Source organism: Sphaerodactylus townsendi, linkage group LG04 (genome assembly GCF_021028975.2).
Source record: "Sphaerodactylus townsendi isolate TG3544 linkage group LG04, MPM_Stown_v2.3, whole genome shotgun sequence".
Taxonomy (NCBI): domain Eukaryota; kingdom Metazoa; phylum Chordata; class Lepidosauria; order Squamata; family Sphaerodactylidae; genus Sphaerodactylus; species Sphaerodactylus townsendi.
In genome coordinates this window covers 39,421,156-39,433,503 of record NC_059428.1, presented here as the reverse complement: position 1 = coordinate 39,433,503, position 12,348 = coordinate 39,421,156, and the positions used below count along the sequence as shown (strand labels likewise).

The 12,348-nt window shown below is 42.5% G+C and overlaps 1 protein-coding gene across 3 annotated transcripts in view; it reads left to right on the top strand.

Moving 5' to 3' along the window:
- Positions 1-12,348, top strand: part of GRAMD1C (GRAM domain containing 1C) — a 58,922-nt gene that overhangs the window by 20,118 nt on the left and 26,456 nt on the right. For all 3 annotated transcript variants that reach the window (XM_048495618.1, XM_048495619.1, XM_048495617.1), the window contains exons 4-6: positions 2,513-2,616; positions 3,702-3,797; positions 5,924-6,004. In XM_048495618.1, coding sequence (XP_048351575.1) covers positions 2,513-2,616; positions 3,702-3,797; positions 5,924-6,004 — 281 coding nt within the window. The remainder of the gene's footprint in view (positions 1-2,512; positions 2,617-3,701; positions 3,798-5,923; positions 6,005-12,348) is intronic.

Below are 12,348 nucleotides of genomic sequence, written 5' to 3'. Positions count from 1 at the left end.
AGCCAGTGGATTAGAATCCTAATTTTGAAATTACAGGTGTGATATGTGGTGCTGGAATCTGGCTTGGAAACTGGCTGAGCTCGACTTGTAATGCTTGAATTCTCCTGGGGGCAATTAGACTGCCTGGCCTCATGGTGTGTTATCTTTTGACCAGAAACTTTTAGTTTATGCAAATATGATATTTTCCATCATTTCTTGAAATTAGTATTTGGCTTACTGACACTAAATGTGCACACAAATGATGTCTTGCTGTGGCTTTTTCTCCCTATTGAGGGAGCCTAACTTTCCCCACCCCTACAGTTGCTTTTATAAAACATCTAATAGATGCTAATAGTATGCTGATAAACTGAATACTCATTCACTAGTGAGTCACCTGCTATTGTTGCTCAAGAGGACCTGCCCTTTAGAGATGTGAATTGAGTCTTCTCCTTGTGCTGTATACACATGTTGTACCATATAGTATCATATAGTAATCCTTCTCCTAGAGGGGGTAGCCATGTTAATCCGTTGCAACAAAATAAAACAGAATTTCATAGGGACCTTGAAGACATTTATTCCAGCATGACCTTTTGCGAGTCAGTGTTAGTATGCCTCTTGTGCTACTGCGGATTGTTCTACCATAAAATAAAATAAAAACCTCAAAGGGAATATACAACACAAAAGTGCTGAATTAGAACTCATCCCAAATCTAAGCATTACCTCTGATCCTGATTTAAATGCTTACATTTCCTTACTTATTATCAGTATATCTAATACTCAGCATGGCTCAACATAGTATACTTAACCCAATGGATCAAAGCTATGTAGGAAGAACTGAGATATTTGAAGAAAAATAAAATGTTTTTTAAAAATTGTTCGGGGGGGGGGGGGCTTAAATTCCTCCCAAGGAACATTGTTTACAGTTCTGCAGAGGGCATTCCTCCATTGGCCTGGCATGAATGGAAAGTGGGGTTAGAGAGCTGCCACTGCATCAGCCAGATAGACAAAGGCAGCAGCACGGGAGATAGGTGGGGAAGGAAAGGACACTTCAATAGTCACCATTCCACCCCCAGCCTGTGGGGCAGCAGGAGGTGGATGATCAAGGAGGCAAGTGGGCAGATCAGTAGGGAAGGGAAAAAGTAACACTTGACTACTCCTTCCTAGATTAGTTGTTGTTTGTCCAACATTTTGCTTGTCTGGACCCAAGAGAAAGGCTGGAACCTCTGGCCTGGCTTGTCATCCGTTATGTGTAACAACTCAAATCCGTTTCACACCTGAAAGATCTGCCCCCAACTAGTCCCTTCTCTCCCTCTTTTTCTGTAATTTTTGCTATAAAATGTGGCATGTGATATCCTTTTCATAGCATCTGAAGAAGTGAGCTCTGACTAAAAAAAAGCTCTTCCTGGAATAAATGTTCTTAAGGTGTTCCTGGACTTCTGCTTCACTATCTTATTCCTGCTCATCTTCCACAACCACTCGGAAGGGATTTATCAGTGTTTTGATTGGATCTTTCTATATCCACACATCATAGGAAAAAATTATGTATATAATGTGTGGAGGAACATCATTTTGTACTTTTGCTTCCCTTCAACAAAACATAAATCTGCCCCTGTGCTGGGCAGGGGGACTTACCAGCAACATGTTGACATCACTTCCCAATGTATATGGCTGCCAGCCTTCACGTGATGGCATGGGATCTTCCACTATTACTACTGATCTTCAGAAGACAGAGATCAGTTCACCTGGAGAAAATGGCCATTTTTGCAGGTGGATTCTATGGCATTATAATCCATTGAATATGTCCCTTCCCCAAACCCCAATTTCCTCAGACTCCACCCCCAAAATCTATAGTTATTTCCCAACTTGAAAGTGGAAGTGTTGTCAGTGCATCATTGGGGGACTCTGGCATTCCCTGGCAGTGTGCTAACATCACTTTCTGGCAAATGGGAAATGTTGGTGGAGCATTAGGACATCGCCAACATTCTCTTCTATTTCCCACCATTTTTTCTCTGCTGCCATTCTGCGTTATGGTGCGGAAATGCCCACTGCAGCCACTGCATTCTACTTTAAAAGGATTACCGGTATGTGCTCCGTATGCATCCAAAGAAGAGCAGTCTGAATCACCCAAGCTTATGTTAGAATGAATTTGATAAGTCTTTATGGTTCCTATAGACTTCCATTGTATTTTTGCTGTTCTTTTTATGGTTCCTATAGACTTCCATTGTATGGAAGTGTTTAGGGCAACATGCAGCAAAGGAATGCATTTTTCAACTACTGCATAGTTTTCAAATCATGTAGTTTTAGTTAGGAATGAATCACATGCTATTTCTCCTCTGCACAATATAATTACATCCGGTTCTTTTACAAAGTAGTGTTAGAAATTGGACTGCACATACAGTGCGTAGAAGAAATCACCTTCATTTGAACAACAAACGGAGGTCTGCTGGAAATATGGCATTTTATTAGTCAGATAATCTTAAACTTAGCTGGGACTTTTTAAACATAAAAGCATGGTATCTTTTTTTCTCTTCAGATTATGCCTGTGCCCTGCAGAAGGATATCCTCCTTCAAGGACGTCTGTATCTCTCTGAAAATTGGCTGTGTTTCTACAGCAATATATTTCGATGGGAGACCATGGTAAGATTTGGTGTGTGCATGTTTAATGATTTTGGAGATCTGTACCACAATTTACAGTTTCTTGAGATATTTTTAGTTTTTCCTATGGGGTATATTAATAAATTATGAGAATGAAGTTTTGTTTGGTATCTTAGATTAATGTGCAGATTTCTCAAAAGTTGCATGATCAATGCAGTAGGTGATTCTCCACATTTTCTCTGCCTCACAGAATCAGAGAGGAAATTGTACAGCATTGTATGCTGAACTGATCACTCCAGTTTTGGTTATAATCTTAATTTTGGAAAGTTTGCCCATGCTGTCATCTGAAGAACATTCTTCTTAATCAGTTTTAAGTTCCTGACTGAATAAGGTCACATCATATTCCAAGAACAACTTTGTGAAATAAAACATCTGATTAAAAATGAAGTAGTGGAGAATAGACTTTCTGTGATGCCTGTTATCATCTATTGCTTATTTTGGCATTGCCTTTCTTATTAGGTACAGTATATTGCCGCTTCATGCACTTCTTTGTGTGTGCAGAAGACACTTCTGTTCAACAGGTGCCACTTGCCCTGTCATAGGATGACACTTTAATAGTTGCTTATCATGAAAGTGGTAGACAGTGACAATCCTGTGGTTTTTAAAATGCGGAACCTGAGGAAAGTTATGCAGGGTTCCTCAATGACAGCATGAGTAACAGTGTACTCATTTCCATAAAAGGCAGATTACCCAGTTCTGCCATGTTCAGCTAGGGGCGGGGGGGATACTAGGTGTAGATTAGAGTCTGCCACTCAAGTGGAGGAGTGGGGAATCAAACCCAGTTGTCCAGATTAGAGTCCACCTGCTCTTAACCACTAAACTACACTGGCTATCTGGAGATGTTGACTGCCACTGGACTAGAAGATGTTACAGAATCTTCTGCAGCACCCAAGAGTACTACAGTAGACAAGTAGATGCAGGTGGGAATTCCTTGGAGGAGAAAAGTTTGAAATTGTGTCCATCTGAGCTATGTTATTATAGCTTCCAAGTTCTCTCTTGAAGTCTGAGTTTCTGTTTACATTGCTTGTTCTGAATGCCTCAGTTATGTATGTGTGTTTGGACTTCAGATCTCTATCGCCTTGAAGGATATAACCTTCATGACGAAGGAGAAGACAGCTCGGCTCATCCCAAATGCTATCCAGATTGCCACTGAAGGAGAGAAGGTGCGTTGCTGTTTAAATTAATGTTGACTTTTTAATTAAAATTTGTGTAGCACACCATGCTCTAATTTGAGTTGCCTTAGTCAGCATGCTAGATGTGAGTTAGAATAACAAATATGAATGGTTGCATTTCTGTTAGAAGCATGTGGTTAGATTTAATATGCAGTTATCTTCCCTATAATGTTATAGTTGAGACTGACCCACAGATCAAATATTCAAGTGTTCTTGGGGTTTTTTTAAAAGCAGCAAGTCCTTTCTTTGCCAAAGCTTGAGCATTTTCCAGAATCTGACAGTATATTTTGATATTGAGAGGTGCTGGACAAATATGTAGACACAAATATAGCTAACAACCCCCGGTATATCTCTAAAGTATGGTTGGGAATAGGGCAGCATCCCAGGAGAAAAATTAGAAAGAAAAATAAGGCCTTGATTACTTACAGCAAGTCCTTACCATAGATTTCCTGGTGATTTCTAGAGATACCCAGAAATGAGAAGAGGAAGCTATAGGAATTGCAGGAAACTCAGTCTATACTAACAACTCTGTTACCTGCAGTAATGGACAATAGGACTTGGTTGCAGGAGATTCTTGGTTGCATTTCCTCAACAGAAAGCTGAAATTTGGTGTATCCATGCTGGCAGGGGCTGATGGGAATTGTAGTCCATAACATCTGGTGTGCCAAAGGTTTGCCACCACTGCCATAGTGCAATACACATTTATTAGTTAAAAAAAAGGTTGAAAGGGACATTTTTGAGGCTAACTATTGCAGCTATGTAATACACACACACACACACACACAGAGTTGTAATGGTCAATTATTCAGCAGAGAGCCAGACAGGTCACTCACAGTTTTCAGTGAAGAGGAGTTTTCACTGGCAGTGAGGAATGTAACTTTGGAAGTTTGCATGCTGTGTTTTCATGTGGAAAATATGAGTCTTGCTTGGCAATGACTGGAAAACTGTAAATGAGACAGTTAACATTTTTAGCCCCACCTACCTTATTTTTTTAAATTAAACCATTTTTAGAGTGCACTCTTATCCAGGTTTCCTGAGAGAGCCTCTACAGGAACAATGGAATACCAATAAAACAACAACAAGAACAAAAAAGCAGAAACAATCAGTGTAAAAATAAGCAAAAGCAGAGATTAAAAGCAACAATGATAATATTTGTTTATTTAAATCACTTATATGCTGCCCCTTCAGAGGCCTGCTTGAGTAGGCCACAAGATAAAATAAAAACTATATGAATATCTCTATTTAAAAATACATTCAAGCAGTGGCATAGCGCCAACGGGGGTGTGTGTGTGCGACACCCCGAGCAGAGCAGCGGCAGAGACATGGCCGGGCCGCCAAGAGGGCGGGGCGGGCAATGCTGCAGCAGGGGTGCACGCACCCCCTGGGCGCAGTTTCCCCTCACTCCACCTCTGCATTCAAGTCAGCAGCACAATAATACAAATATCAAAAATCCAGAGACAATAAAAACATTTTGGGCTGGCACTGGAAATGACACATGCTTAGCACAAGTTCGATAGATGTGAAGTAGGGTTGCCACCTCCAGACTGGGAAATACCTGGAAATTTCAGGGGGTGGTGTCTGGGAAGGGCAGGATTTGGGGAGGGGAGGACTTCAATGGGATATAATGCAACTGAGTCCGCCTTCCAAAGCAGCTGTTTTCTCCAGGTGAGCTGGCCTTGGTCACTTGTGGATCAGTTGTAATAGTGGGAGATCTCCAGCGACCACCTGGAGATTGGCAGCCCTATTATGAGATTTTGTGTTGTAGCTGAGTTACCACCACAGTGAAAAAAGTAATGTGGCCGCTTTGGTGGCACATGAGAAAGAGCCTACAAAAGTGATCGAATTGATTGCTCACTTTGATATAGGGCAGTTGGTCCTTAAAGTACCACTGCCTCTGGTTGTGAAGGAAGCATCCAGCACTTTACATCATTCTCAAAAGTTGTACTAGTGGCTTTCTGTTGTTCAGGTATTATTGAATTTTCTCTCTAATGTTATGTTTTGAAGATAGTGTGTGTATATGAAGCTTAATTAATGAAGGTTGGTGTCTTTAGAACAGGGAGGTATGACTTCACTGTTTAGTAACATCACAGTCTGTGGATTACCATTTTGCTCTGCAGTTTTTCTTCACTTCATTCAATGCCAGAGACAGAAGCTACCTCAATCTCTTTCGATTATGGCAGAACGCATTGCTGGAGAAGGTACGGTAAGATTTTGTCTGGTTGGGTATATCTACATTAGATCATTTAATCTGAGTTTTTTAATTCCATTCTACCTTACAAAGTTAAATAGTCGCATTACCTTTGGCCCATTACTCATGGAATGCTTACCTTGGGACTGTGTGGTGGGCCTGAAGTGTGCTCTCCTTGTGTTTCTCTGTTTACACACAAGGAGGCAGCCCAGTGCCAGCCTCGTGGCTGCTTGCTAATCTCAACCAACTTTTCCTTTTGCTGCTTCTCTTAACTCCGCCCATCAGTGGTTCTCTTAACTCTGCTGATATTCTGTCACTCTCCCTTCCCCTACACACGCACATGCACACGCGCGCACACACACACACACACACACACACACACACACACACACACACACACACACAGCCTCGCTCTTTCTCTCTTTTGTTCTCACTGCTGCAAGAGACTTGTTTTTTTTAAAAAAATGACTTGTCTATATATATATAAAAAGTAAACAGTGAGTTTGTTCACCTCAGGAACTGCTGGCCCAACTCCTCTGAAAATTCCCAGCCACTGTAGTCAGCCAGGCGAGAGTGTTCTTAGATGTTCATGTACCTGAAATTTCACACCTGGCCCAGGTAAAACGTCTTTTTCCTGGCGATGAAGCTGGTTGTGTTTAACTGTCACCCTTATAATGTTCGTGCAGCATGTCTGTAGACTGAGGGTTTGCTATGCCCTTAGAATGTTCGTGCAGATGGCCAGATATGAGCAGTGAAAACAGTACATAGGTAATAACTTGAGTGAAAGTGAAACACATACCTCACCCACTACTACCACACAACACACATACTCTCATACACATCCAGCTCATCCTCACACTCCTCCCCCTGCCTTCCCTCACATCCAACCACCACTTGACTACTTCCTCACCCACATTTCACACCCATATTGAACAAGATTGAGTGTAAAAGATAGCTGGAGGAAGGGAGAGGGAAGGGATGGAGAGGGAGGCATGCAAGGGAAGAGAAGGGAGGGAGGGGAGAGAGTGAGGGGTGGCATACAAAGGAGGGGAGGGGGTGCCCCAGCATCTGGATATGACCCACCCATCCTAGCTGAGGGAGAGAGAAGGGTGGGAGGGGGAGGGGTGGCATGCAAGGGAAGAGAAGTGAAGGAGGGGAGAGAGTGAGGGATGGCATTCAAGGGAGGGGAGGTAGGGCCCAGCCAGCTTAGATTCCCTGAATACTGAGGTTACAGTTCAGAAAAACAGGTTGCCTTCGAGGCATGTGTTACTCAGGAGTAAGCTCGGTAAAGCAACCATGACATGCTTTGGATGGCTGAGTCGCGCCCCTCAGAGGGTTTACTCAGAAGCGACACCCATTGCCACCACCCCAACTTACTCCCAAGTAAAGGATCATGACTAGCCAGCCTAGATGTGTGGGAGGGGTGCTTTTTCATTCCCCCCAAGGAATGCGTTCACACACATCAATGACATCGCACAGTATTAGGCTGCGTGTTTCCATGAGCATGTACTGCTGACCTCTGCAATTGACTTGCTGCTACTGTTCCTTTCTCATTTCACCACAATAATCCACAGCAACGCGTGGCCAGGTACCGCTAGTTTCAAATAAAGTTTTTAAAAGCCCTCCCAATCATGGGGGCGGCTGAAGCAAAGCAGGGGAGGCAGGGGCGGAGAGAGGGGAAACTGCGCCTGGGGCACGCATCCTGTGCCCCTGCCATGGTGCTGCCTGCCCTGCCCCACCCCAGAATGCCCCTGCCATGCCATGTGCCCGGAACGCCGTGCCCCCCCCCCCCGTTGACACTACACCACTGAGGGGAGGTTAGCTGGAGCCAGAAAGAGACTGGCTTATATTGAAATCTCAATATAAGCACTTAGAGGAGCAGGAAGGAGCTGGCAACATGGAACAGGGAGGGGGAAGGTGTGGACAGCAGTGCGAGGGACTGGGAAGGGTGGAGCTAGGAGGCTGGCCATGGGGGAGGGAAGAGGTCCGAGGCAAAGCTGGTCTCATTGGCACATCTGGCTGTTCTGACGGCAAAGCAAATTTAAATTCATGCTATAAGTGCTCTCGCTTGCCGCACAGAGGATAAAAAGTGAAAGTGGGGCCTGAGGAAATAGGTCCAGAAATCTTGCTGTGACAGACATTTGCCCCCATCATGCAGCAGACAAGTTGTGCATAATTGGCCATTATGTCCATTCACACAGATCCTCCTATGTAAGCATGTTGTTAACAAGATTTTGACCAAAATATGGCTGTGCCAACTTTGTGTGAGGTCTAAGGAAGTGAAAATAAATTTTGCCCAGATATTTCTTTCACAGAGGTTTTTTGCAGAACAGGTTAGAACTGGAATTCATTGGACCTTGAGCAAGATGAGTCTTCTCTAGATCATCCTCACCACTGAGGAAAATTGTTTTATGAGGCAAATCATGAAGTTAGGAAATTTAAACTGGACAATTGATTTTAAATTGTATATTTTATTTTCATACTATATTAACTATATTAATTCATTGTTTTTATGTTGCCTTGGCTGGGTATAAGTCAAATAAAATAAATAAATATAAATTCCTTAAATATTATGTTTCAGTCCATGACTTCCATAATGACGTGGACTCTACATTAGGGCTGACATGGTCATGTGGTACCAGGTTGTCAACTAGTTTTAATTTAATACAGTCTGTGGATATAAACAAGATTCTTGGAGGCTAGGCTGATCTTTTGGGAATTGTGGGTGGGGGGAGAGGGATTGTGTTGGCAGGCCCAATCTAGCTGGGCTGGCACCTGGGTCGGGGGAAGGCGGGGAAGGGAGTGGATGGAATGTCACCCACCAACTGGAGAGCAAGACTCACTTTGTTAGGATGGGCTTTACACACCTTAAAAATATGATTGAATGCAAGGCCATGTGTCTCCAGGGATTCATGATCTTCTTTTGCTATTAACAAACACATACTCTAAAATGGGTAGAATAACATATAAGGGTTTTTTTTTGGGGGGGGGGGGATTTGTACTTACACCTATTTCTAGAGTCTGTGATATTTCAGAAAGGGTTTTGTAAAAAAACACTGATATATATAATGCAATAAATTATGTACATAACAAACATGTTTGCTATCAACAACACCATCCTCATTCTAGAAAGGAATTCAGTTGGAGAGGCAAGCAGGGCAAAAAGGTGTCTTGTCAGAGCTGATTGTACTTTCACACAAGGTATTTACTTTTCCAAAGGCTTCCTTTGAGGCTTACATTATAAATACCTGTGTGTCTGCTTTGCTAGTGAAAGGGTTAAGGAGAAACCTGATAAGGAAGCTTTGCTTGGAGATGCAGGAATGCTGTTTGGGTTCTTCCATTGCAACAGTCTGTGGCTTAACCAGCTTTTGAGTGGAGCTAATAGCATTAGCATAAACATTTTAAATTCTTTCCCTGAGATAGTATTTAGATAGTCTTCAGTGAATCTGTCTGAAAAAACAAAACATTTCCCTCGAAACTCGTCACTCCTCTCAACATTAATTTAATAATTACTTCTGCTTTCTTGTATGTACAGATACAGGGGAAAGCAAATAAACATGATAGATTATGAGTAATCGTGAACTGTGAAAGTTAGTAAATCCAGTTTACCTTTGTTGCCTTCGTGGGAGGGGCCCAGAAACTGGGCAGGAGTAAAGCACAACTTCCAGTTCTGACAAGAGACCTGCCCACTTGTCAACAGCTTAGAAAGTGCATATGGTAGGAAATTCTCTCCGAGGCGAAAGCTTTTCTTGCAACTAAAAAGAAAACCCGATAACTCTGGAGACCTTTGCCACTATCAAGTTGGAGCTGATTGTGCAAGCAAGTTGACTTTGATCTTCAATAGCATTACTCTGAAAAAGCCTAGAAATAGCTGGCTTGTAAACAATGCAAACATGAGGAAAATTCAGCAACATTTCAGGAAAGGCTGGATTAAAATTTTAAAAGGCTTCAAACAAGGGAGTGTTTCTTCAGTCTTGGAGTTCACACTGCTGACTTTGCCGTGAGGATATGTCCAGATTCCTGAACGGTACACAGAACTTGTCTACATTTTGGAATTACAGGTGTAAGTTGGTGTTCCTGTCTACCACAAAAAATTAGAGGTAAACAGTGCAAGTGTGTGTGTGTGTGTGGGGGGGGGGGGGATGTGTGCTAGCATTAGCACAAAAAGCCTGTCTTGTTGCAAACATTTGCAGATATCTTTTCATTATAACATGTGAATGTACTATTTCAGTTAGAGTTTTCAGTCTAGGAGGAAATATTTCTCTACCTGAACAGACACTGTTTCTTGTATTTAATGTTGTGCTCTTACACTATAAGTAGTAGTATGTGCTTTCTTTAATTCTACTTTTTCTGTGTGAAAAGTAAGGAATTACTATAGTTCATTAATTCATTCAAAGCACTCCTCTAGCTTGGTGAGGAGCAATTTGCATGATACCACTGGGTGTTTAATATTATTTTTGTAGTTTTGCTATGTGATTATTGTAAAAAGGTCTCTGGACGTAGTGGAAAGTGCCATCAATTATCAGATAATTTATGATGACCTCTCTGGGTTTTTGAGGCAAGAGATATTCAGAGGTGGCTTGCCATTGCCTGCTTTTGCATCATGACCCTGGGCTTGCTTGATGGTCTCCCATCCAAATACTAGCCAGGGCAAATCCTGCTTTCCAGGTCTGATGAGATTGGGCTAGCCTGGGCTATCTAGATCAGGTGGGGGAAACTACTGTGTGTTATGGCTTTCTCTAACCATAGCCTGATGGAAATCAGGGATTCGATAAATAATGAGGCCCCAAAGCATGATGTACCCATTGTCCCTCTAGGGATGCCAACTCTGAGTTGGGGAATTCCCAGAGATTTTAGAGGTGAAGCCTGGGTAAGGTAGGGTTTGGGGAGAAGAGGTACTTCAGCAGAGTATATTGCCACAGCATCCACCTTCCAAAGCAGACATGTTCTCTATAGGGGACTGATCTCTGCCTCCTGGAGATCAGCTGAAGTTCTGGGAGATCTCCAAGCACCATTGAGAGATTGGCAACTCTGACCCTTTCCACACAAGAAACGTACAACGTTTTCAGGATAGGAATAAAAGGTTTCCTCCATGGTGTTCCACATTGTTTTCCCCCCTTTGGTTCCAAAAATGTTTCCAAACAACTTTTTCTTGATTTAAAAAAACCCCTTTTATGACAGTGCTTTTGACAGAAACTTTTCCAAGCCAAATTCCCTCAGCGTGCAGTCATATTTGTAACGTTTTGTCTTTTCCACTGCTGTTTTCCACGCCTCTGTGCCATTGCCCAACTTTCACCTCAGCACCATTTTTTCACGCCCCCAACTTCACTCCCCCCCCCGCGTCTTTATTTTTGTCATTTTTGTGGGTTTCTTTGTTTTTTGGTTCAATCTATAAATTACTGATTAAATGGAGCTACAGAGAATCAAAGCAAAGAATCAATGAAGCATCATTTCTGTGAATAACTTCCCCCCTCCTCCCAAAACCCCCCCTCTCATGGCAGTCATGAAACATTGAAGGAGGTGAGTGTGGACAAACATTGTGGTAAAGGGAAGAATCGAAAACTTTAGGAAACGTTCTTGGTGATTTGTGTGGAAAGGACCTCTTATCTTCCCTTCTTCCATGTTATGTTGCAATAATAATCCTGTATTTTAAACTGAGAGAGTGTGAATTGCCTAAGGTCACCCAGCAAACCTCCATGACAAAGGGGTGATTTGAACCTGAGTCTCTGAAATCCTAGCTCTACTTCCTCATCACAACACCAGTTCACATAATGTTGCAGATGAGTTCCTGGTGGGTTTGTACTTTGGAATATTATGCCATCCTCTGAGGATGGGAAGACAGTGTCATTTCTGGAGCTGCCAGCAGCAATGGAACAGGAGATTAACTAAGAACAAGAGATGTGGTGGAAAAAGAAGTTTCAAGTATTGAAGTTCAATCAAGTATAACCCATGCTGGAAGTAACTCACTTGGAAGGAATGAGCTGAGGCCTGCAGGCAAGAGTAAAGGGTTTTTTAATCAGTCTGTATCCCATTAAGCCTTTAGGAAATGGCATTAACCCTTGTGTGTGTTTTTGTGAAGTGCTGTCAAGTTGCAGCTGACTTTGGATGACCCCTAATGGGGTTTTCAAGGCAAGAGACGTTCAGAGGTGATTTGCCATTGCCTGTTTCTGCGACGTGACCTGGACTTCCTTGGTGATCTTCCATCCAAATACAAAGCAGCGTTGAATATTGCTTAGTTTCCATGATCCTATGAAATTGGGCGCTTGGACCATCCAGGTCAGGGCAAAAAATTAAACCCTACTGCTGAGATATTTCTGAGACAGACACCTGTTTTGGCAATAACTTGGAAACCTG